The sequence below is a fragment of the Acomys russatus genome, chromosome 7, assembly GCF_903995435.1.
Source record: "Acomys russatus chromosome 7, mAcoRus1.1, whole genome shotgun sequence".
Classification (NCBI taxonomy): domain Eukaryota; kingdom Metazoa; phylum Chordata; class Mammalia; order Rodentia; family Muridae; genus Acomys; species Acomys russatus.
In genome coordinates, this window is record NC_067143.1 from 65,604,831 (window position 1) to 65,631,359 (window position 26,529).

A 26,529-nucleotide genomic window follows, 5' to 3' on the forward strand; every position below is an offset into this window, starting at 1 on the left:
TTTGTTGGAGTCAGGACAACAGGAACTCCTGCTCTGAAACCTTGAGCCTCAGTTCCCTCCTAAGACCTATGACAGAATCAGGAGTCAACTCGCTCCATGGCTCTCATCTCAGTACTGCACCTCGCTCTGCCTGGCTTACTCTGTAATCTCTGCACTGCACCCCACTCTGTCTGGCTTACTCTGTAATCTCAGCACTGCACCCACCTCTGTCTGGCTTACTTTGTAATCTCTGCACTGCACCCACCTCTGTCTGGCTTACTCTGTAATCTCAGCACTGCACCCACCTCTGTCTGGCTTACTCTGTAATCTCTGCACTGCACCCTGCTCTGTCTGGATTACTCTGGTCCTATCTCCACCCACGTCATCACAGCTACTCTGCACCAGGACTCCTCAAAGCTCTGTTCACATGCTCCCCACCCTCAGAAGTCTTTCTCATGGCCTATAGGAACTCTCACAACTCCAGCTCAGAAGTGAGCCAATCAGATCTTTGTATGGTTACAGTATGCACTATCATTTGGGATTATTTTCTTTCCCCAATCCACACTATCCACAAATTTCTTAAGATGAGGGCCTCAGTTTTTCTTTTGCACCTGCCATCTTCTATAGGGCCAGACACACAAGTGCTTAACAGATGCGTAAGTGAGCTAGGAGCTATCTAAGCAAAGGCCATGGAGACCTATTGGCGTGGGGAAACCCCCACTTAGGTTCTAGCATTTACCACTGAGCCAGAGAAGCTGGGGGAAGATCCTTGCATCAGAAATGTCTTGAGCCAGGCACCCAGTGCAGTGTAGACAAACATGGTCCTCCTTCCCTGTGCTGACTAAAGCTACGCTTCTCCAGTCTGCTCCGCAGCTCCAGCAGGAGGCGTGCTGTGCCCAGAGGGAGCTTGCTGGGCTGTGGCAAGTCGGAAGCATCTTTCTTTGGGCCCTTTCAGCTCTGCTGTGAAGGCCTAGTCAAGAGCTTGAGCTTTAAGTAGCAACAGGCACCTTAGCTCTAGAGGGACAGGCTGCTGGCAGGCCCTACAGCCCCATGACTCCACGTGGAACACGCTCTGGCAGCAGCGAACCCAAAGGACCCACCAAGCCACCTGTGGCAGAAAACACACCAGCCGTTCCCTCTGAGCCAAACACACTCCTACCAGCAGCAGCGGCTCTGACCAATGGTGGTGTCCCAGGAACCTCTGGCTCTAACCAAGGATCAAAACCATGACACCCAAGCTCTAAGCCTGAAACCTCACCACCACACAGCTTACAAAGAACTCCTCGAGAATCAGAACATAAGCAATCAAGTTCTCCTGACTCAGACAAGAGTTTTCACTTAGGGTCTGGAGTAGGAGGAGTGCTGGGCTGCAGCAAGTAAGACTCTCAGAATGATGAGTGTCCATGGACGGTGAGGTCCCGAGCCACTGTCTTTAAAGATGTATTACCTTTATTTAGTTGTGTGTGTGTGTGTGTGTGTGTGTGTGTGTGTGTGCGCGCGCGCGTGTGTGTGTGCGTGAGCTTATGTGCTCCGTGGGCATGGGTGTGTCTGTGGAGGTCTAAGGGAATCAAATGCTCTAGAATAGAGTGAGCAGGTGGTAGTGAGCTGCCGAGGTCGGTGCTGGGAACTGAACCTGGGTCCTGTGTAGGGGCAGCAGGTACTCCTCAGCACAGAGCACCGTTTCCACCCACCTTTAGATCCAGGTACTCCAGGTCCTTCTTCAGCTGGAGGTAGGTGTCGTCAGCCTTCCAAGGAAGCAGAGACAGAAAACACAGGGTTACAAGCACTAGGATTGGAATCATCTGGGTCTTCACAAGTAGGCCGTTCACATTACATAACTCTGGAGACACAGCACCACAGCGGACCAACACAGCAGGCCATAGAGGAAGCACAGAGCCCTCTGTCAGCATGGCAGAGCTTGTGCGTCACTGTGGGGACAGCCAGCTCAACCCTGCACCCACTGTGGTTTGATGGGGAGGACCCAACAAGAGGGTGAGGGCAGAAGAGCAGATGAGCCAGATGCTGGGCTCCTGAGGCAGAACCATGAGATCTGCCTGGAAGGGCACTCGCCACACCCAAAGCTAGGATCTCACCGACACCACTGCTCCAAGTCTCGGGAGCAAACCTTTGGACTGGGCTGTCTCACACGCGAGAAGTAACAAGACCCCAAGTAATGCGGATGGATGACTAGAAGAGGCAGAGAGGAGCGACCTGGGTGAGCGGGAGGTCCCAGTGTGACTTCAGTCTCCAGGAGGATAAGGAGCAGCTGCTGGAAGTTTCCTGGAAACTTTGCTCTTTTTGCTCAGCAAGAAGTCAAACCTGCCATATTAGGAGCTAGTGTAGGGTTCCTGAGTAAGACCTGCCTGCGGTGTCTCTCTTGGTCTACCAAGCTCTTCGGTGTAATTACTGAGAATAAGGCTCCCCACAAGCCACACTCCGTTCAGCAGATCGCAGAAGCCAGCTGAGGCAGAGGATTTGCAAGAGCTATAGAGTAACGGCCCAGACACTGTGCTCTTGGTGGACTGAGGGCGGCCAGCTGGACAAGCCAAGGGTGGGGACAGGGACAGCTCAGTCACCTACGTACACACGAGAAGTTCACACGGTGCCTTCGGCATGGACGCTGGTCTTTAAGGGATGCTATAGCCTGCATGGGCTTCTTTCTTTCCCCGTGCTGCCTCCTTCCCCATCCCGCCTCACCAAGTCCCCGTCCCTGCATGCTCTGAACAGGCAAGAAAAGAAAGCTGGAGAATGGCATGACTTTTTCCTTTTCCCTTTTTTTGGTGTGTGTGCGTGTGTGTGTGTGTGTGTGCGCGCGCGTGCGTCTGTGCATGGTAGCATATTTGTATATATGTTGTTTTTGCATGTGGGGGGCACTCACATGTGTGAGCATGCCATTGCTCCCCGACCTTATGTATAAGGTAGGGTGACAGTCACCCAGAGCTCACTGACACAGTCTTCCTAGCCAGCTTGCTCTGGGGTAGAAGCACAGGAGGACGGCCACACCCACCACACCCACCCAGCCTTTACAGGGTTTCACTCCCTTGTGTGGCAAGCTCTTTAATCACTGAGCCATCTGCTCGGTTGTTTGATTACTTGTTTTAAACGTGTCCTCTTTCACACTCCCTTTTCTAATTACATTTCCTGAGTCCTTCGGGTCTTGCTAAAAGGGGTCAAGGAAGGAAAGTGACAACCCCAGCCCCCTCATCTGTCCTCTGCCTGGCTCTGTGCCGTGTCAAAGGACCAGGCTTATGTGACTGAACCAGGGCTGCCCAGGGACAGCTTGGCAGGAAAGGAGTCCACTTCCTTTAGCTGCTTCAGGAGCCCAAGAGCACAACTCCCTGGGTGATCCCAGGACCCCTGGATGCCAAGCCCAAGGCCCTGGTGCTTTTTAAAACTCTGACCCAGGTAGACCTGGGACTCTGGCTCCAACCTGCACGCTCTTGGTGAGACACAGCATCGAGGTGCTGGCCTTCAGGGTCCTCTTGTCCCATGATGCTAGGTCGATCCCACCTAACCTATGCAGGCCCCCACAAAGCTAATGGCAAGACGTGAGGGCTGCTCTGCAAGCGGGGGTCCCTTGCACGGCCCTCCAGGCTGACCCACATGTGTCCTCAATGAGTGGTAAGGCTGACAGGGCAGAGCTCTGAGACAAGACGACCACGCACCAGCCTGGTAACCACCCTGCACAGCCCAAGAAGCGAGATTCAGGTGTGTCGCACCCCATGCAGCCCCTCCACCACGCCAGAGGGAAGAGACTCCACCACTGCCCACAGTCACTGGCTGCCACACCCAGAAGCAAACAGGCAAGGGAAGGGGGAAAGAGCCAGCCAGCAAGACGAACCAGAGCACGGCACGATGGGGAACATAGGCAGCAGGCCATCCCTGCCTGGCCCAGGAGGGCCCACCGGCGCTGACCTGGCAGGCAGGAAAGGTCAAGTAGTGGTGTAGTAACTGGCCCACGGCGAAATTTCGCACGCTGGCCAACTTGGACTGGTGCCGCTGCAACCGGCTGAGCAGCAGTGAGAGCTCTTCCAGCTGCGGGTGTGTAGACACATGGGGAGTCAGCCACTGCAGGGCACACCGCTGCAGTTACACTCTTCACCCGTGCCACCACTAGGCAATAATCACACTGGCTCTGTCACCAGGGCACCGCCAGCACACTGGCTCTGTCATCGTAAAGGCACTGCCAGCACAGGGCACAGGAAGCTGTCTTCTCAGAAGCCACCAGCTCAGCTCCACCCAGAAAGATGCCAGAGCTTCGAAAGGAGAACCAGCCAATCACAGTGCAGGCCAGGGAAGAAAGGGAGGTGCCTCAGGAGAGAGCAGGTAGCTGGACTATGCTTCTAAGGGCCAGGCCAGCAGTCTCCTCCGTCTCCTCGTTTCCTTTGGAGGGCCTGCTGCAGAGCCTGAGTGAGCCACCGCCAGGCCTGTCTCCAGTTACCAAGAAGGGGTTGGAAGCTGCCCTGTGGGCTGCCATCGATTGGCTCTGAGGGAGGGAATGTTATGGGCTCGGGTCTGGTACCCTAACCCTACAGCACATCAATTACCTGGAGAGGAAAGAGAAGGCCTGCTTACCGACTTGCCGTGTAGGCTGGGAGCGCTGACGGTGTGGGTCATATAGCCCATAGAAGGCATGGAACGCCGGTCCACGTGGGAGGTGTTCTGTGACAGAAGAGGAGAAGCCAGTCTGGAGCCAGGCAAGGGGACCTCAGCCACTCACTGCCTGGACCACCTACCCTGTGCCCTTCCACCTGTCTAAGCCCAACGTGCCTTGTCTCCAAAATGGGCACAGGCCGGGCATGGTGGCGCATGCCTTTAATCCCAGCACTCGGGAGGCAGAGGCAGGCGGACAGCTGTGAGTTCGAGCCCAGCCTGGTCTACAAAGCGAATCCAGGACAGCCAAGGCTACATAGAGAAACCCTGTCTTGAAAAACCAAAAAACAAAATGGGCACAGCACCATCCTCACTGGGCACACCACCATCCTCACTGGGCACACCACCATCCTCACTGGGCACACCACCATCCTCACTGGGCACACCACCATCCTCACTGGGCACAGCACATCCAACTGAGGGGCCCCTGGAGAGTTAAGCCTCAGCTGGGCTGTCATAGGAAAGAAAACTGACTGAACACTAACACCTATCCCTGCCTTGTAGGCTGCCAGGAGGCCACTGACTGACTCTCCAGACCCCAGTCACCTGGCAGAAGTTCCCAGGCCCCACCTTGATGGCATGACCCCGCGCCTTCCTGGGAGAGCCCCCCAGCGACATGTCCACACTCCTCCTCTGGTCAGGTGGCTTCACTGTGACCCTTTCTGCTGGTGTATGTGGCCGCCGGGGTGGGAAGGGCCTTGGAGGCCCCAGAGGAGGTATGTCAGAAGGCGAAGGAGGCACGGAGATGGAGCGGGGCACCTCCAGCAGGCTCCGGCTGCGGCTCTGCTCGGTGAACTCTGGGGAGCCGGCTCCTATGGGCGCTGTGGGACTGCCGTGACGGAACTGCTGCCTCTGCTGCCACTCATACAGCTGCCACACGGTACCATCCCTGTGCGCCCGACGCTCCTCACTAGACATCTTCAGGTGGCTGGCTCGGTCCTGTGCGTACTTGTAGTCGCTGGGCAGGTTCCGAGGAGGGGGTGAAGAGCTCCCAGAAAGATGTCTAGTATTCTTGGGAAGAGTCTGGTAGTGTTCTGGGAAGGTCAGGGGCTGGCTGGTTCCCTGGCGAGGAAGTGTCTGGTCTAAGGGCAAGCTGAGGGAGAGAGAGAGATGGCAGGTCAGGCCACCACACAAGGCAACACAGCTAAGGAAATTGACAAGGTCATCTTGTGGGGGAGATCCCAGAGGCAGTTTTCTCTGACAGCCAGGACCACCACAAGGTTTCCTTGCCCATCTCTCCTGGTACAGGGTGATTCAATTGCCTCTCCTCTCTTACCAGTTGTCAGTGACAAAGTGTGTGGGTCTGGAAAGGCCTCGCAGTTCTCTGGGGTGAGAGGCCCCCCTTCTGCCTGGGAGCCTAGCACCGACCCTTGGAGATCATGAAGAAAATGGCTAGAGTGGGGAGGAAGAGGGTCCTTTTCTTTGCTATCCTTCTACAGACACTGGTTCCTTCCCTCCTGCACATAACTCTGAGAGCCTCCTAATGTGTCTCCTGTACACGGTCACCAATTCTGATCTCTCCAGGGTGCCCCCAAACTTCCTCACTCCCTTTAAACCCTTAGCCTGGTACTCAAGGCTTTCTAATATCTGACTACAACCTCCCCTGAGGTCCAGCTGTTCTCTCACTGCTGCTTCGAGGGCCAAGACCAGGCTAAGGCGGGCCAGCAGCCTAGGGTGTGAGCGATGGAGGAGGATCCTCACTGCGGCCGCCCCCCAATATGGGCACCCAACATTTGTTGTCCACCAGGAAGCTCCCACCGCAGTAACTTCTCATTGTGCAAAAAGCAACAGTAGGGTGTAACTGAACCTGAATTCTACCACATACTGGCCATGTGACCACAGGAGGCTCACTGACTGCTCTGAGCCTCAGTTTCCCTACCTGTACGTGAGGTAGTGTTACTGCCTCATCCAGGGGTTCTGAGAACTAATGAGGTCACTAAGGAAAAGTGCATCCTTCGCGGCTGAGAGCCAGAGGCCCTTCACCAGTGTCTGCTTCCCTCTGGTCCTCACCACACTGCGCTTCCTCCCCCTGTACTCATGCTTCCCGGCCCTGTGTATCAGAGTCCTGCTCACTCTCCGGGACAGTGGCCCACGCTCTCCCGGGGGCCACAGCTGCTGCTCACTCTCCGGGACAGTGGCCCACGCTCTCCTGGGGACCACAGCTGCTGCTCACTTTCCGGGACAGTGGCCCACGCTCTCCTGGGCACCACAGCTGCTGCTCACTCTCCGGGACAGTGGCCCACGCTCTCCCGGGGGCCACAGCCTGCAGTGTGGGGGCCACTTAGCCCGCTATTGCGGTGTGGAGCTTTCCCAAGGTCCTGTGCTGATGACTTTTCATATTTCTATGACATCTCTTCCCCAGCCAAGCTTAACAGTCTTAAAGAATAGAAATGTGTCACGTGTCACATGGTCCACGGTCTGAGAAAGTCCTAAAAAAAGGCAGACATGACTGAAAGGTGCTACTGCTAGTTATCCTATTTCCTGAGACAGAAGGAAAATAAATATATCAGCAAGGAACAAAATATGGGAATTTTTCTAAAGATTAAAATCCCAGCCAGGTATGGTGGTATACATCGCCTACAATCACAACAACAGAGAGGTTGCGGCAGGAGGGCCAGAAGTTCAAGGTCATCCTCAGCTACTTAGTAAGTTCTAGGCCATCTTAGGGTACAGGAAACCTTGCCTTAAAAAAAGAACATCTTTAAGGGTTGGAGAGATGGCTTCGCAGTCAGCGTATTTGTTGATTTCCCAGAGGATCCAGGTTCAATTCCCAGCACCCACAAAAGACTCAGAACTATTTGTAACTCTAGTTCCAGAAGAGATAACTCCTTCTGACTTCCATGGGCACCAGGCACACAAGGTAATGCAGACATACATGCGGGCAAAACATTCATAACGTAAATGTGAAAGCTGTTAATGCTTATGGCCAGTGAGACGGCTTAGTAGGTCAAAGTGCTGGCCAAGCAGGCCTGATAATCAGACCCCACAGTGGCAGGAGAGAACCGACTCTCAAAAGCCGTCTTCTGACTGCTGTGTGTGCATGGCTCACACTCACGTGCCCGCTCACGTGTGTGCGCATGCTCTTCTTCTCCTCTCTCATACGCACACACAATTTATTCATTTATTCTGTTGTTTGTTTGTTTGCCTTTTCAGCCTAATCTGCAAGGAAGTGCGGTGCTGTAGAGAGGACAGGCTCTGGGTTACAGAAGCCTACGTTCAAATCCTGATTCTGCCTTATCAACTTCACACAGCAAACTACACACAGTGCCTCGCTGTGTGCCAGACACTGCTCTGAGCTCACGCAAACTCCAGGTGTGGTCAAGGGAGGCAGCAGAGGCAGCACCAGCACCACCTGAGGCCTTCCTGAATTAAGCCAGACACTGTACACTGCCACTTCTACATGGGACGCGGAGAGGCAAAGCGCAAAGCTGTGCTTACCAGACCTGGAAACGGCAGAAATGAAGAGGGGGGACATGCTGGCCAGCATGTGCAGAGTTTCAGCTGGACCGAGCAAGCATTATCAGAGCCCCACTGTCCCACATGGTGAGCACAGCTGGTAATAATATATACTTCAGAGCTGCTCACAGGAGACGCTGATTACTCTCGCCACACACACAAAGAACATGTGGCTGAGGCGATGAGAACCAACTAGCTTCTTTCAACAACTTCACGATGTACGCACATGCCAAGACGCCCCACCTACTTCATCCAACATATAACTATTACCTCCTTTAGATGCATGGGTACATGGATGTGTGTGTGCGCACACATGTGTTGGAGCGTGCATGACTGTGTGTGTGTGTTTGTGTGTGTCTGTGTGTGTGTCTGTGTGTGTGTGTGTGTGTGTGAGTGTGAGTGTGTGTGTCTGTATGTGTGAGTGTGTGTGTCTGTGTGTGTGTGTGTCTGTGTGTGTGTGTGTGAGTGTGTGTCTGTGTGTGTGTCTGTGAGTGTGAGTGTGTGTCTGTGTGTGTGAGTGTGTGTGTCTGTGTGTGTGAGTGTGTGTCTGTGTGTGTGTCTGTGTGTGTGTGTGTGTGTGTGTCTGTGTGTGTGTGTGAGTGTGTGTGTGTGTGTGTGTCTGTGTATGTGAGTGTGTGTCTGTGTGTGTGAGTGTGTGTGTGTGAGTGTGTGTGTCTGTGTGTGTGTGTCTGTGAGTGTGAGTGTGTGTCTGTGTGTGTGAGTGTGTGTGTCTGTGTGTGTGTGTGAGTGTGTGTCTGTGTGAGTGTGTCTCTGTGTGTGTGAGTGTGTGTGTCTGTGTGTGAGTGTGTGTGTGAGTGTGTCTGTGTGTGTATGTGTGTGTGTGTGAGTGTCTGTGTGTGTGTGTGTCTGTGTGTGTGAGTGTGTGTGTCTGTGTGTGTGAGTGTGAGTGTGTGTGTCTGTGTGTGTGTGTATGTGTGTCTGTGTGTGTAGGTCAGAGAGGGACATTAAGCATTCTGCTCTAACACTCTCTGCCGGCTCCCGAGATGACAGTGTCCCTGCTGGCCCTAACTAAGCTAGCTGGCTAATTTTTTTTATTTTATTAATTTATTCATATTATATCTCAATGGTTATCCCATCCCTTGTATCCTCTCATTCCTCCCTCCCTCCCATTTTTCCCTTATTCCCCTCCCCTATGACTGTGACTGAGGGGGACCTCCTCCCCTGTATATGCTCATAGGGTATCAAGTCTCTTCTTGGTAACCTGCTATCCTTACTCTGAGTGCCACCAGGTCTCCCCATCCAGGGGACGTGGTCAAATATGAGGCACCAGAGTACGTGTGAAAGTCAGACCCCACTCTCCACTCAATAGAGAAAACAAAATATTCCACGACAAAAACAAATTCAAACAGCACCTATCCCCAAATCCAGCTTTACAGAAGGTACTAGAAGGAAAACTCCATCCCAAAGGGACAAGCTACAACCAAAACTACACAGGAAATGGATAACTATACCACAGTGACTGACTTTTATGTGGGTGCTAAGGGCCTGAACTCAGGTTCTGTTCTCAGGCTTGCACAGGAAACAGTCTTGTCATCTAAGCTATACTTATCACTCTTTGGTTAAACATAAAAGCTGGAGAGACGCCGTCGCCCACTAGCTGCTCTTGCAAAGACCTAGGTTCAGTTCTCAGGTGGCTCACAATCATGCGTTAACTCAAGTTCCAGGGACTCTCTCTGCCTCTCTTTTCTGACCCCTGCAGACAACAGGAAAACACATGGCACACAAGCAGGCAAAACATCCAGACATAAAACAAAATAAATCTAAAAATGGTCTTAAGCACAGGGCTAGGGATATAGCTCAGCTGCTAAGAGTTCTTGCCGAGCATGCACAAAGCTGTGGGTTCAACTCCGGGTACAGCATGAACAGACTAGAAGCCAGTCTGACGTCAAGACCCTATCTAAAATATAGTTTCAAAATGTAGGTTTTTCAGTCCCACTAGACCTATGAATAATAACCTCTAGGCAGAGTACATCTGCCCTGTTTAAACAGCCCTGAAGGTTGAAAAGTGCTATTCTAGTGACCTATTAAATCACTTGTATCTGTCTGAGCCCAGGTCTGTGTCTTTCCTGACCTAGCCTCCCTTCCCTTTCTGTATAACGTGGACAATGAAAACCTCTGACTAGACTGTTGTGAAAAATAGAAATAGGGCCATCAAATATGGCAGCTTCCCTTTAACAGTTTCTTGTCATTCAGCTGAGGTAATTTTAAGCTCTTTACCCTAAACCTGTCTAGCATGCAAGTGTGCCTGATTGCCAGTAGGTGGCAGACTTTTTCATTTTCTCAAAGCCTGTGTCTGATGTGGTGGCAGCCCCCAAATCCTCAGAGGTGGTGGGTGGAGCAAAGGCGGGGCTCCCCTGGAGGCCAGGACTTTCTAACTATTGTTCACTCGGCCTGGAGCAAAACAAGAAGTATGTGAAGTATGTCCCAGCCAAGCCCCTGCAGTCAGTCTCTACAGCCTAGGCACAATACCTGCCTTCCATGTTTAGATGGTCACACAGACCCCCTAGCCCCCACCCCTGTCACTGCCCCAAACCTGGGCCATCCTCAGTCCACGCTTCACATATGCACTGTCTGCATCTGAGGTGACTTCAGATACTAGTGTGACAGTGACTTCTGGCTCCTGCAGCCAAACTACAATAATTAACTGGCAGACGGAGGGAGGGACATGGCAGGCCCCAGAAGCCGGTGGGTGTTCCTGGGGCAGCTCTCTCCTCACAACAGAGAAGTGTAAGGCAACCTGGCCTTACACAGTAGGGCGTCAGGAACTCCTACTCTCTTACCTGCTCTGTGGCTCGAAGAACAGAAAAGTTAAACAGGATATCCTGAGAAAGAGGCTCCAGACTGGCCTCTGTGAGCACTCACGTTCGCTGCAGAACTCCCTCACCCTCACCTCCACATCAATCACGCAAGCTTTTCGTTCCCGACTGCGTGCTCTCAAGTCTGCTTGTAATCTCGGCTCCACCTCGCCTTTTTTTTCTGTAAGTACACTTCACTTTAAACACTGGGTGCGGGTGGAGATGGAAGGCTAGAATTTCAAAAACAAGCCTACAGAACATGCTAGGACTCTGAGGGTGTGTGAGACTCTCACTACCTCATTCCAACAGAGTTAAGTGATAGGAGATGCAATAAAGATATATCTCAAAATACAGGGAGAAGTTAGAAATAGTTTTCCGTGTGGACCAAAGCAGTCTAAACAGCTTCCTTCCAATGCCACTGTGCGCTGTGTCCAGTGACAATGAGGTCAGCGTCATTTTACGATACACAAGTTAGACATAGCTGGCTGCTTCTTTCTCTGTATTTTCTTTTTTTTTTTCTCGAGACAGGGTCTCTCTGTGTAGCCTTGGCTGTCCTGGACTAGCTTTGTAGATCAGGCTGGCCTCAAACTCACAGCGATTCACCTGTCTTTGCCTCTGGGATTAAGGCGTGCGCCACCACGCCTGGCCCCTCTCTCTGTATTTTATTTCTTTCTTTTGTTTTGTTTTTCAAGATAGAGTTTCTCTGTGTAACCTTGGATATCCTGAAACTCTCTTTATAGACCAGGCTGGCCTCGAACTCACAGAGATCCACTTGCTTTTGCCTCCAGAGTGCTGGGATTAAAGGTGTGCGCCACCACCGCCCAGCTCTCTGTATTTTCAAATAGAAAACGAGTAAGTCCCTTCATGAAGCAGCCAGATCCATTTGTCACTTATTACAGGAAGTTATCACATACTTATATATGAGTGTGTAAATGAGTGTGTGTGTGTGTGTGTGTGTGAGAGAGAGAGAGAGAGAGAGAGAGGAGAGAGGAGAGAGGAGAGAGGAGAGAGAGAGAGAGAGAGAGAGAGAGAGAGAGAGAGAGAGAGAGAGAGAGAGAGAGAGAAAGAGAGAAACAGACTGTCCTGGAACTTTCAGCCATCCTTTGGTGATTATAGACATGTGCCATGAGGTCCAGCTACACAAATCATTAAGGACAAATATCCGGGACTGTTGGATGCAGTCCTTTCAAGACATGGTGCAGGGGCTGGAGAGATGGCTCAGAGGTCAAGAGCACTGACCGCTCTTCCAGAGGTCCTGAGTTCAATTCCCAGCAACCACATAGTGGCTCATAACCATCTGTAATGTGATCTGATGCCCCCTTCTGGAGTGCAGGCAGAACACTGTAGACGTAATAAATAAATAAATGAATGAATAAAGAAGCCATGATGCAGCCGCGGGGGCTGAACTGCTTTCGTCTCTACACTCGCTTTCAGAACTCACTTCAGGACTGACCCACTGCGACTCACTCTCTATCCCATCAGGATCAGCTTCCTCCCCTGGGCTCCGCCTTCATGCGGAAGGCCAGCACTGCTCTACTTACACTTGGCTAACGCCAGCACCATCAGCCCTCAGTCCCCGCTGACACGTGCCGCCCCCATGCCTCCTGCAGGGCAGGACATTGTGTTTGCTGCGGGCTGTCAGAGACATACTTCACTGACAAGTTAGAATGTCAGTTGTCTGGGTTTTTCCAAGTTCTCTCTCCCACGGAAGGTTCTCACTGGCCAAGTGGCTCCTTGACTCCTACAGTCTACTGTCTTTAGACTTAAAATGTGAAGCTAGTTCTGGCTTGGTGTGGCATGCACATCCTCCATCCCCATACTTGGGAAGGCAGAGATGGGGGAGCTCTGTGAGATCCAGGCCAGCCAGCGCTACATTGTGAAACCCTGTCCAAAAAAGGAAAAGAAAGGAAGAAAAGGGTCTAGAAAGATGGCTTGGCTGTTAAGAGCACTTGCTGCTCCTGCAGAGCACTCAGGCTTGGCTCCCGGCATCCACACGGTAGTGTTTTGTAACTCCAGTTCTAGGGGACACAATGCCCTCTTTTGGCCTCTGTAGCCACATATCTGGCACACAGGCATATATGCAGGTGAAACACCCATGTATATAAATTAACATTTTTTTCCCCCAGTGAGCCTGTGCCCACTGACAGGACGTGTGCGCACAGTGCCTGGGCTCCTCCCTGAGTTCCCCCTCCCCTAGGCATCTGGAGAGTACCAGCTGGGCCTTGCTGCTCCCAGGAGTCTACAGAGACTTCTCAGGAGCAGAGGGGCAGCAGGGTAAAGTGGGTCCGTTTCTAACGCTGCTGGCCATTTCTGTGTCCTCCTGGTGGGCAGAGGCCCACAGATCACACTTTTAACTCCAGCCTTGCCACTGATCTGTGTGTCCTAGGCTGCTTCCCTTCTCCAAGGCCACTCCTCTGGTCTGTAAGTTAGAGCTACAGCCCCCTCCTTGGGGGCTGTTAAGGGTATTCACATAGAGGAATGAACTTAGTCAGCAGTGTGGGAACTGGGGAAATGGCAGCAGTTACCCCCACCCCCACCCCACCTCACCCCCATTAGCACGCCCATCAGTGGCACCACAACACCAGGACTGACCTCCTGCCATCCCCCTTCTGAGTCTTCGCCCAGTGCTCGGCCTGGCCCAGGCCCGGCCTCCTCTGGCTGTGTTTCTCTGGGTTGACCCTGGCAGGAGCAGTCCGCTGGTACCCACTGGTCCCATTCTGCTCTCCTGGGCCATAAGGTGGCACCCCATTCTTCTCGGCCCGCTGTGGCTGTGCTTGCTGGCCTCTGGGCCCACCAGGTAGATCCACAAACAAGGCATCCTCCTCAGCTATCAAGTACGGGGACCTGGCCTTGCTCCGGTCCCGCCTGCCCTCCAGTGGGTCCTTTTGAGGGCGGAAGTGTTCCTCCTCCTGCTCCCTCCTGTCGAAGCCAAAGGAGTCCTCACAGCCTCGATGAGGACAATCTCTGGAGTGCCCAGGTCCCACGTGGCCACATTCTTGACAGGCCTCGGTGTGGTTGGCCTGTGGCATGGCCCGACGCTCCACTTTGTCCATGTCCCTGTAATGGCAGCAACACATTCAGCCCGCAGCCCAGCCAAGACTCCCCAGAACATTCCATACTCATCTGCGGTACCCCAATGCCATGCTCAGTCCTTTCTACTGCTGTGGGAACCTGGCTTAAATACCACCTCCTCCAGACACCCTCCCTTGACACTGTCCCTCAGTGTACGATAGGACTACACCCTGACACCATCACCACACTGAAACTGCCACTCCAGAGCCACACACTCTGGCTTCTGTCACCTCCTGTCTTTCCATTTGTGGCCCGCACCACAATTCACAAAGCTGGCAACTTTGAGAAGAGGTGCTGGTGACAACTAAAGGTGTGACCTGAGGCTACAGGAGGGACTCTGTGACACGGGCAGGGCTCTTCCCAGGGACAGGTCTGAACCTAGTTCTGTATGTAGCTCCATCACTCAAGACAGAACCAGGGTTCACTGGGGTCAGAGGAGCTTACTCAGGCACAGGTAGACAAGTGAGCAGGAATGCAGAGGGGACACAGTCTAGCTGTGTGCCCCAGGGTGAGACAGTCCTGCCCTTCTGATGCATGGCTTCTGTGATGGCTTAGCTAGGGCCGTCTCCACTCGGATCTGGGAGCACACAGCAGAACACTGCTGTACTCATACCGTGGCGACCAGAGCCCTGTAACCACCCCAAACCTCAGCTCTCCAGGGTGAGTGCAGATTCAAGCTAGTCTAGAGGACAGGAAAAATGCAGCTCCCAGAACTGGGCTGCTTCTCGTTGTGTGGGCCTAACTGTGGATGGCAGTTACACTTAACACTGTCAATGTTCCAGTGACTTCTCCGGGATGGGAAAGAGTCAAGTCCAATAAACCGTCTCATGGCCGCCACATGCACACCCACACACCTATACTCAGACAGGCATACAGAATAAATGTTACGGTCTCGCGGTAAGCTCCACAGGACACTTGGGCAGCTGACCTCCCTACTATTCCTCGCCTCCTTCTCAGTGGACCTCCTCAGCAGCCTTCGCGTTCCTATCGTGGCCTTTGCCCTCACTGCCATGTCTCTTCCTTAGTTGTTATGCTCCACAGCTACCTCTAAGCTGATGAAAGCCCAGCTGCCTTCTGGGTCATTCCTGGTCCAGTCACAGTTGTTCTAGGCTTTCATGTGCTCCTACACTGCCAAGTGCTCATTCCAACTTGGAATGAGGGGGGAGCAGCAGGAGTCTTATGAACCCCAGGCTCCCCTCAGACGCCTATGTAGCCAAGGAAGGCTTGCCTCTACCTCCCAGGTTCTGGGGTGACAGATCTGTTCTATGCTAATGTAAGGCTTGAAGTCATGGTTTATGCCTTCTAGACAAGCATTTTACCAACCGGGCTTTATCTCCAGTCTCCAAGTAAATGTGTCTTATTATGTACACTACAACAAAGATAAGTGGTCAGACAAACATGCCACTATCACGTATGCATTGACCTGAGGGAGATGCTATTAATACTCAATTCATGGAGTTTGCTGGTCTCTTCTCATTTTAGAGCTCATTTTATAATGGTAAATTTTGGGTTTTACTGTACATGTAGAAAGGAAGATAGACCCCAGCACATGTACAAATACTTCTGGAAATCAATTTGATGGGGCAATTCCTTCTTGTACTTGAATGCCAGAATTCCCTGCAGTGTAAACATCTAGGGAATGACTGAGAGAGTAGGGTCTGCCCACTATGTGGCACTCTTCTCACGTGGGGTTATGAAGCTCCTTATCCTCATGGCTTCCCTGCTCCCTAGCCTTACCCAGCTTCAATATCTAAACTAGGGGCTGTAAAGCAAGCAAGCAAATGATGAACAAAAAAAAATTTTTTTCTCCCTGCCTCCCTATATTCCCAACAATACCACATGACTTCTCAAATCAGGAGAAACCTGCCCGGATCAGTTTAGTGCAAGGGTAGGAATAGGTCTAGCATGCCCTCATTACGGATGACCGAGGCATTCAGAGGGCTGGCCACCAGACCACAGGTGCCTAGAGCTAAGATGGTACGACCTTCCTGATGGCTGCCGCTAAGGTACTGAACACTGATCTCCAATTTCAGAAGCAGGTGAGTTCAAATTGGGGACCCACCCTGGGCCCCATCTACAGCTTTATACAAAATCCTGGGGTACGTGGAAGGTGGGCAGGCACGTTCCTTAGCTCTGGTTAGTGCTTAGCACTGAGGCAGGAGCTGCCAAGAGCAGTGGAGACACTGAGGGCGGTGGGACACCGAGGGCATGGAGAGGTGGAGACACCAAGAGTGGTGGGGACACCGAGGGTGGCGGGGACACTGAGAGAGAGCGGTGGAGGCAAGAGCACGTCTTCCCTCCCTCTGAGTTAAACAGAGCCAGCCCCTGGCCCCTCTTCAACAGGCTCTGCTTTACTAGAATTAGCAACAGAGGACCCAGCTGTGCTAAGGACACTCAACTGCCTTCAGCCGCTCTCCACAGTGAGTCACAAAATACACCCAACAACCCAGCCGCCTCTTGCATCACAGTGGCATGTGACAAACTACCTTGTGAAGTTGTATGGGTTGACAACTCCACAAGGTCTCTGCCAGGGTCATATATGTTTTTTAGGCCGATGCTGCCATTGCCACACATGCGCAAGGTCCTACTGTGTGCCAGGAACTTGACAAGTCCCATCCCTTATCTCTGCAGCAATACTGTCAGGTCAGCTGTGACATGCCTGGAGAGGCTGAGAACACTCACATCTGGGGTTACTTACAACACAGTTTCTCTAATGGAAGGGGTGGGAAGTGACAATGGGGTGCTGACTGTGCACTCAGAGCCCCAGTAAAGCACACCTCGCCCTGTTAACAACACACACCTACAGGCTGGAGCCAGTGTCACCTTCACCACAGGTGAAGAAAGTGAAGTCATCTTGCGCCAGTGACACGCAGGGCTCCAACGCCATCAGATCTGCCTCCTAGATCTGCAGGCACTGAGATGAAAAGGAGTTGTTTATCAAGTCCTCTGGAAGGCCTGTCCACCCACACACGACCCAGGTGAACGGAGTCTGCAAGGCCAAACAGAGTGCAGAGGGCTCAAAGGAGGGCCACTCATGAGAAGCGGGTTCCTTACACACGATCCCAGAGCTGTGTTCATGTCACATCCTGTTATTCCAACTTTTTTCAAAAGCAGTTTTGGGAGGGGGACTTTGGGTGGCCATTGCACGGCTGTGCAGGTGGGGAGGGCACGCGGGCCCCGAGGACTCAAACTCAGGTGTGAAGGGAAGTGAGTGCCTCCGCTGAACTGTCTTGCCAGCCTGATGCCAGGTCTATCCAAACAGCTCACAGGCAGCCCACTTGCCCAGCCAGCCAAACGGCCACGCCTTTAAGTGAACACTTACTCCTTGCCAGGTACTAAACGGGCTGAGTGTTTCCAAGGTGGTGACAGTGAAGTGCAGACCCATGCCACAGCATCTAGCTGCCTCCCCGCGAGTGACGCGGGCGTTGGGGATCAACTCTGGTCAGGCTTGCATAGCAAGCTCTTTCACTCACCAAGTCGCCCATCAGCTCTGTCTACGCTCTTCCCCAGGTGTGTACATCTGACTTCCTGGTACTAACAAGTCCTCACCTCTACAGCCCTCAGCTCACAGAGGCCTTTCCTGATCCCTCATACAAAGTGGCTGCTTCCCACCCCTCTCCCATGACCCCGTCTTACAGCCTCCACGCTTAGGCCATGGTAAACGTTGTCTCACATCAGACACTATCTCTCTTAGTCACTGCTACGATTTCAGTATGACTAACTGTGCTTCATCCACAATGTGCCTGCCACAAATATCTGCAGAGTAAAAGACCAATGGATGAACAAAGGTACAGGTTCAAGTGCATCGAGGCCCAGACAAGCATGCAGCTTCCAAAGTCCTGTTAAGAGATTGGAGAGGTGGCTCAGCAGTTAAGAGCACTGCTGCTCCTCCAAAGGACCTAGGTTTAATTCCAGCACCCACATGGCAGTTCACGACTGTCTATAACTCCAGATCCAGGGCATTTGACACCTTCGCTCAGGTAGAACACCATTGTAAATAAAAATAAATAAATCATTTTAAAAAACATTAAAAAAAAAAAAAAAAAAAAAAAAAGCCCTGTCAAGGAAACTAGCTTTTCCTCCAAAGGTGACCAGGATGTAAGCTCTTTCAGTTCCAAGACAGTACTGGCAGTGAGGCTTGCAAACTGGGAAGATGGGCCTCCTTGGTCGGTGCTCTGGCTTTCTGGAGAAAACAAAATGTTCCTAGCCAAGCTGGGAAGATGGTGAAAATGAGAGGTGCAGCCAAGGAGGTGCAGCAAAGAATTTCCTGGGAGAAGGCTAGAGGAAGAGGGAGAGCTTTGGGGAGCTGGGGTTCAGCGACACACACCGCAAGGAGATCCAGTGGCAACAAAGAGTGGGATTTGCTCAAAGACTCACAGTTGAAACTAGAAGGATGCACAGGAAAAAAAAAGTGTGTGCGTGTTGGGGGGCGGTTGGGAGGTTGGCGAGTTGGGAGAGGGTGGGGGGAGGGGTTGTCGACGGTGTCACCATGCCAGAAACTACAGAAGCCAGCACATCTGACAGGGAGGGCCGACCGCATCTCAAGCTCCACTAAGAGACTGTGTCTAATCATTGGAAGGGTCTTATGAGAGACTGACGAGTGAAGAGTATAAGTCATTCTCACACAGTGACAGCGGGGAGGCTGGAGTCTGAACCCACATCTGAGGTACTCCAGAGAGTAAACTCTGGGAGGAGGTGCTCAAGACAACAGGAGTGGAGTGGAGGGTGGGTTGATGGGACAGTCTGGAGAGATGGTGCAGAAGTTAAAGGCAGTGGCTGCTCTTCCGGAGGACTTGGGTTCAGTGCCTGGCACCCACAAGGCAGCTCACAACCATCCTAAATTCCAGCTCCAGGGAATCCAACTCCCTCTTCTAACCTCCAGTGGGCACCAGGCACACACAGCCACACATACAGGCGAAACATCCCATCCACACAACATAAAATAAAAATATAAAGGATAACAGTACAGCAGGAGGTGAGGGGTGCAGCAGTCGGCCCAGGTGATAGGAATAACCTCTGGCTTCCACATTTAGTCCTTGTGGCCCAGTGACATCATCAAGAGGCTTCTCTGGCTCCCGTGGATGGCCGAGCACCTCAGTGTGGCTGAGGTCAGCCCTTCTAATCAGGATGCATCTAGGCGCTTGGGCAAGACCCTCCTGGCTCTGTCACTGGGCTTCAGACAGCATGGCCAGAGCCTGGGGCTGCTGCAGGCCCCTCTGGTCCAGATATTCCCGGGGCCTCCCCACGGAGCCTGAGAGGACGACAGTGTCTGAGCCCCTAACCAGCTATTCTAGAGCCAGGTATATCTTGAACTCTTTGGGGACATGAAGCCACAAACCTCCATCCACTCAGTCACCTGCAATCAACAGTACAGACAGATGCTACCATTCCTGAAGAAAGTACACAACAGGACATCTGGGTGAGACTGCCACACAAACGCTAAGGGGGAGGGAGGGTGTCAGGGGTCACCACACTGGAGGAGAGGCAAGATTCTGTGCTGCCCCACAAAACATTGTCACTAACTAAATGTCTGAACATCTTATTCTAGAAAACCAGTACTGTCAGTAAGTCTCTATCTGTTTGGGTGACCATTTCATCTCTCAGGCTGTTAACAGGAAATGGTATCATGTCTTAATTCTCAATTAGAAGACGAGGGTTTTCCAATTTTTGAAAGGGAAGGAACCTTAAGCAAATATGACAGATTTTTTTGTTTTGTTTTGTTTTGTTTTTCGAGACAAGGTTTCTCTGTGTAGCCTTGACTATCCTAGACTCACTTTGTAGACCAGGCTGGCCTTGAACTCACAGCGATCTTCCTGCCTCTGCCTCCCAAGTGCTGGGATTAAAGGCGTGCGCCACCACACCTGGCTTGCAAATATGATAGGATTTTAAGAGTTTTTAAGGAGCAAAATAGATATAACAATTAGGACCTTAAGGCAAGGGATCCCTTCCCAAACTGATAGTCAACTGTAGTTCTTCGGTAGGAACAGAGCTGGCCAAATCTGGGCTAGTGAGTCCATTTCACAAGTTCTGGGCACAGGGCACCCCTCTCCTGTTATGACCCACAGCACTCTCTGCTTGTCTTCACTCACCACTGGGGACACAAGCATCAACATAACCAGATACTGCTGAGTCCAGTGGCTCGGGCCTGTGATATTGCCCTTTGGAGGCTGAGGCAGGAGGACTACTGTGAGTTCAAAGCAGCCTGGGTTATAAAGTAAGATGTTGTGTTCAAAAGGTGGGGAGAGGGAAGGAGGGAGAGAAAGAGGGGAAGGGATGGAGGGAGGGAAGGAGAGAGAGAGGAAGAGAGACGGAGGGAGGAACGGACAGAAAGACAGACAGACAGAGAGAACCTGTCTGTTTACACAACAGATCAGTAAATGCCAAAGACTGATAAGATGGACTACCAGCGAAGACATACGAGCCAACACTCAGTAGTGGAACACATCATGTTGCTTAAGGGACAGTTTAGTGGGATTACATAAAATAAAAAGGGTCATATTTTGACCCAGCAATCTGAAGAACTCACGTGCAGGCAGAGGAGTTTCATATAGGACTATTTATAACCATAGCATTGGAAAACATGCTTCAGAGCTGGCCAGGGCTTTGCATGTGTCTGAAAACTCAGCGCAGCCACATGGTGGACACCACCTGGTGGATGCCACACCCATGGCCAACAAACAGTCACCAGGGCGGGGATGAGGTTTTCATCCCAAAAGTTCATGGGCTGATTGACATCAAATGTGATGTGAGCAAGAGATGGGGCTTAGTGTCAGGTCAAGACGATTAGGTCATTGCAGATGCTGCAACAAAAGTAAGTGACACTGGTCTCCCGCTTGCAGGAGCTCCCGGACCACGATATCTTTTATACAGTTCAATTGATGTGTGTGTCTGTGTGTGTGTGTGCGCGCGCGCATGTGCATGCTGGCGCATGTACACGCCCATGGTAGATTCCAAACCATGCTATTTAGACTTCAACCTCCAACTGTGAGGTGACTACACCCCTTTTCTTTATATATTACCCAGACTGAGGTACTTTGTTATAACAGCAGAATACAGACTGATATAGCAGTCTGTGTCATCTGGTATTAAGTAATGGGACTGTTCTTGTTTACGCTTTAAAATGGCAAGAGGGCCAGTTAGCTGGTCCATTGAGGAAGGTGCTTGCAACCGGTCCTGACAAGCTGAGTTCAATTCCTGGGACCCACTTAGTGAAAGGACAGAACAAACTTGCAAAAGCTGCCTTCTGATCTCCACTGTGGTGCCACGGCTGAAGTACACGCACACACGCACACACACACACACACACACACACACACACAAAGTAAAATATAATAAAAACTTAAAGAAACCTGCATATATCTATATACATCTACATAAATAGAAAGTTATTTTAAAGGCTATCAATTGCCCTACCCGGTCAGCTGGAAACGGGATTTGGAATATCTCTGTCCCTTCCACCACAAGTAAGAAAAGCTGGAGCATGCATGTGTCAGGCTCCACGGCAGTACATCCTACGTGGCCATGGCCATTAGATGCTGCCTAGCAGAGCTTCCAGCCTGGCAAGCAACAAGTGCTAGCAGAGGCGCTTATTCTAGAATAGAATCGAGAGAGACGGCCATCCTGAACAGAGCGTGAGCGGTGGAGCTGCAGGCCTAGGGGAGCTCCGCCCTGGGAATCTTCCACCAGGACTGACCTCTTCAGTGACGATCGAGACAGCACCTGTGCAGCCTGGTTCATGGCCCTGACCCAAGCGTTCATGTCCTCCAGGGTGTCAGCACTGAAGTAGTAGGTCCTCATGCCTGAGTGCTCAGCCTGAGAGGCCACAGCGGTGGCGCTGTAGATGAGCGCCCTCATCCCTGTGTGCACGGCCTGTGAGCAAGAGGACAGACAGGTTAGCACACATCCTCTCTGGGAGCAGGAACAGGGGTGCTCTGGCTGTGTTCCCCCTTGTATGGGGGTGCTCTGGCTGTGTTCTCCCTTGTATGGGGGTGCTCTGGCTGTGTTCCCCCTTGTATGGGGGTACTCTGGCTGTGTTTCCCCCTTGTATGGGGGTACTCTGGCTGTGTTTCCCCCTTGTATGGGGGTACTCTGGCTGTGTTCCCCTGTGTATGGGGGTACTCTGGCTGTGTTTCCCCCTTGTATGGGGGTACTCTGGCTGTGTTCCCCCTTGTATGGGGGTGCTCTGGCTATGTTCCCCTGTGTAGATGAAGCCCCAGAGTCAGGCCAGTTTGTCTCTACATCTGAAAACTGTCACAATCTAGATGCCACTCTTTCAGTGTTGCCAGACCCACCCAGAGACTGATGTGACTCAGTCTGCTGCGCGTCCGCTGGCATGAAACACGAGGTATGTCTAAAGAAGCTGCTATTGTCTTTTCAGGAGACACCATGGAACTGGGCAGAGCTGACCAATGTCTGACTGGGAATTCTGGGAAGCCTAGAAAATGGCTCCTGCTGAGCGATGGATGGTTCCCAGTCAGAAGCCACATCAGAATCCTGTGCCCGAGAAGGCAGAGGTCTGTCTCTTTTTTTTTTTTTTTTTTTTTTTGGTTTTTCGAGACAGGGTCTCTCTGTGTAGCCTTGGCCATCCTGGACTCACTTTGTAGACCAGGCTGGCCTCGAACTCACAGCGATTCGCCTGCCTCTGCCTCCCGAGTGCTGGGATTAAAGGCATGCACCACCACGCCCGGCTCAGAGGTCTGTCTCTTAACCTGGCAATGAAAACCTCACTCAGTCTACGCAGGAAGACAGTGTACAAAAGGGAAGACAGTGAGAGTCTCCACTCTGTGGCTCCTGGGCCCGGCCACACTTTTAGTCTCTTTTTAACGCCGGCAGCCTGGAGAGGTAGAGACAGACCTATTTTGCAGATGGGGCAGATGGGCCTGAGCGGCTTGGTAAGGCCCACACAGCACACCTGGGAACAGACTCTCAGCGCAGTTACCATCACTGGATGCTGCTCCCTGCACAGGCTTCGCCCCCTATCCTGTCCACCACTGCATGCCCGGGAATAGTGCCTGGCACATGGTATGTGCTCACTGTCTGTTGAGTAAGCAGTGTGAGTGAAGAGATGGAACCTTGGTCTGACCCCCAGTCCAAGCTGCTCTGTGTAAAGCTCACAGTAAAATGTAGGGAGTTCTATCATGTGAATCTAGAATAAAAGGAAAGCCCTGCCAATGGCCGGTCAGAGGAGACAGTTACAAGCTGGAGAGTGGCCTTCAGGGTTTGCTGCTCCCCATGGGCGGCATCCAAGTCTACAATGCACTGTAACTATGGGCCTGTTTCTCCCATTACTATGTCTGAGTCTACCCAAACCAGTGCCCAGAGACTTGGCAAACTCAGCCTACACTCAAGGTTCCCGCAACGGCAGCGGAAGCCACGTATCCCACTCTGAATGTCTTGGTGGCCTTCGGTGCCCTCTGTTCCAGCAAGCAGGAGATATGGCAGTAAGAACAAGAGACTCGTGCAAGCTTCACCAGCTGCTGCAGAAACCCTCAGACAGGCTCCCCGGAACAGGAGGCCCAAGATCTCTGCATCGCTTCCCATAGTCTCCGGCCACCACGGAGCATTCTGGGTAATGCAAGTGCAAGGGGATCTGCAGTGCAGCCTTTTAAAGGAGCAAGTCTCTGCACTGCAGGCATCCTCAGAGGCAGCCTTGTCCAGCAATCAGCCTGGGGCACACTTCCAGCATGCAGGGGCAATTCTGCACAGTCTGTCGGCAAACGGGCCATGGCAAGTGCAGCCACCTCAGAGGAGTCATGCACAAGCACACAGAGCCTAGCCCACTAGTCACACTGCCAGTAGGCTGTGCCCAGCTGCTCACCTGAAGACCAGGCTCCCAGCTGCACTCTGCCAACTGTAAAAGTGAGAAAGACACAGTCCCTCTGTCATCTGGCCCCATGACCAAAACCCAAAGTGCTTTGTGCCTGAGGAAGTATCTGTAGCCAACTGAGGAGTCTGGGAGATGGTCCCTTCCTCTCTGCTCTGGGCTCCTCCGTTAGCACAACCCTACTGGCATCTTTGCCTGACTACACCAAAGGAAACTAGGATGCATCTGCCTCAAAAACAAGCTGCCCTAAACACGGCTGTGCTAATACAATACTAAGAAGGAAGCCAGACTCTCCCTCCTCCAACGCAGGATCAAATCAGGACAGCAAGAACCTGCACGAGTAACACCACCCTAGCCAAAATAGTGAGCTTCTAGTTCAGTGAGACCCTAGTCCAAGGCAGTAAGGGGACATCGAGAGAGGAAGATACTTGTGGTCCTGAATGTATACATATGTACTTACTGTGGCCAACACACACACACGGCCCCCCACAGACACACACACCCTGAGAGGGAGCATGCACACACGCGTGTGCGCGCGCACACACACACACACAGACACACACCCTTGAGAGGGGGTATGCGTGCGCGCGCACACACACACACACACACCCTTGAGAGGGAGCGCACGCACACACACACACACACACACACACACACACACACACACCCTTGAGAGGGGGCACGCATACACGCGCGCGCGCGCGCGCGCGCACACACACACACACACACACACACACACACACACACACACACACCCTTGAGAGGGGGCACATACACAGAGAGAAAGACAGAGAGCCAGAGTGTGCGTGTTTGGGATGCTATGAAAGGACTCAGACCCATCTGAGAGTGGCCACTCAAGCTGCCTTCCTCCTGGATAGGAAGAAGACACTCAGGCCCTGAGAAGCACCAGCTAGGTGTACACCCTCATCGATGAGGCCAGCATGTCTGGCACGAGAGAGGACGGGTGGAGAGGGTGTCACATGGGGAGGCTATGATGCTGCCAGCGCTGGGTTCTCAGGGCCTTGCAGGGCTTGTTAGGGGTTTGTGTTCAGTTAAGATCAGCGAGAAGCTACTGAAGGAGTCACACTGGGGCTGCAAAGAGATGTGTACAGAAGGGAGGAGTGAGGACACAAAAAGATGCTTTTTCAGCATCCGCCCCATGCCGCTCATGAAGGGTGAAGATAAACTGCACGCAGCCATGACAAATGACCACAGTGCCACTCCAGAGGCTCTCTCCCCTGTCCCCAGTCATTCCCCCACAGTGATACTCAACCCTAGTGTGACAGTTTGAATAGAAAGCATCCCCCATAGGCTCCAGTATCTGAACACTTAGCTCCATGGCAGTGCTGTCTGATGAGGTTTGGATGGTACACCCCTGCTAGAGGAAGTGAGCGCTCAGGGTGGGCCTTGAGATTAAAAATTCATCCCTCTGCGACCATAACCCTTTATTCCATAAGTTACCTCTGGCCATGGTGTCTACCGCAGCAACAGGAAAGTAACTGCCATTCCCAGAAAAAGCAGACTTTCTGAAGAAGACTTGGCCACCAAGATAATTCTAGAAGTTACTGAACAAAATGATTTCAGAGCACCTCCTGAGCTATGGAATAGAAGGGTGGCCTGGGTGGTGACTTTTTGTTTTTTGTTTACTTTTTAAATGAATATAATGTCTTCCTATGCAGTCCTGGTTAGGCCACAGCTTACTAGGTACCAGACCAGGCTGGCTTGACTTACAGAGACCTGCCGCCTCTGTCTCCTGGCTACTAGGATAAAGCACGCCTGTCCATGACTTCATTCCTGTTTAAGCCAGGCACTCTGCTAGCCCAAGTCTGAGTCTCTCTAGCCACCTGACTTCCTTTGCCTCTCTCCACAAAAGCACCTGCACCATGACGGCACTTCTGAGAACGCTGGTTAGGATGGGCTGGATGACTGGAGAACAGTACCTTAAAGGAGTACTTGCGGCTTATGCGATCCTCAGGGGCCACAGGAGAGATGACATAGCTGGGCAGCGGGATGCTCCCGAGAACTGCTTCTTCTCGGCTGTCTTTGGATGGAAAAACACATCAGAACAATCTTCTGGGAGTCCCATCTGGGCCATGTCTCCCCAGACTGTACTGTCACCTCCCTTTTTGTATCAAACATTTACCAGCACCTCTGCTAAATGGACCACAGATGTGAGGCTGACAGAACACTCTCCCCAAGGGCAGGAAGAGGATGAGAGCACTCTCAGCTCACGCTGCCATTAAAAGGGTGGTGTGCCACACGCTGTGGAGCAGAGACCAGACTGGCACTTCTCTTCCACCTTTCCTGCAAACCACCTTCACTTACCAGCCACCCGTCACTGCAGAGTGGCAGAGTTGGCCCTGCTGCTCCTCAACTCAAAGACACACACGGTCTCTCCACCAGGCACAGCCCTAAGCCCAGTGACTCCTCTCTTCTGTGACAGTTCTCGCACTTGGCCCTCACCAACCTCTTCCGCCTCATCTTCCTGAGACAATCCCTATGCAAGACTTACCAGCCCATGCAGAAGCGGCTGTCCTTCACCTCCTCCTGCATCTAGCACCGTCCTCAAGTGTAACTTTCCTCTGTGCTACATCTACCTCCTCCCACACGGGCAAAGCACTACTCATCCTTAAAAGCCAACACAAACCCTCAGTCTCTTAACCATCTTCTCGGAATTCCCAAATCACAATCATTGCCATTTCCCTTAAGAACCTATGAACTTTGCTATCT

The 26,529-nt window shown here is 52.2% G+C and overlaps 1 protein-coding gene across 9 annotated transcripts in view; it reads right to left on the reverse strand.

Moving 5' to 3' along the window:
• The window catches only part of Plekha7 (pleckstrin homology domain containing A7), a 191,151-nt gene that overhangs the window by 27,985 nt on the left and 136,637 nt on the right, over window positions 1–26,529 (reverse strand). For 5 of the 9 annotated variants that reach the window (XM_051149268.1, XM_051149264.1, XM_051149262.1 and 2 more), the window contains 7 exons: window positions 25,740–25,840; window positions 21,670–21,845; window positions 13,497–13,961; window positions 5,203–5,725; window positions 4,555–4,641; window positions 3,895–4,014; window positions 1,671–1,724 (listed from right to left, as the gene is read on the reverse strand). In XM_051149268.1, coding sequence (XP_051005225.1) covers window positions 1,671–1,724; window positions 3,895–4,014; window positions 4,555–4,641; window positions 5,203–5,725; window positions 13,497–13,961; window positions 21,670–21,845; window positions 25,740–25,840 — 1,526 coding nt within the window. The remainder of the gene's footprint in view (window positions 1–1,670; window positions 1,725–3,894; window positions 4,015–4,554; window positions 4,642–5,202; window positions 5,726–13,496; window positions 13,962–21,669; window positions 21,846–25,739; window positions 25,841–26,529) is intronic. The other 4 variants (XM_051149267.1, XM_051149265.1, XM_051149269.1 and 1 more) reach the window with 1 other exon arrangement.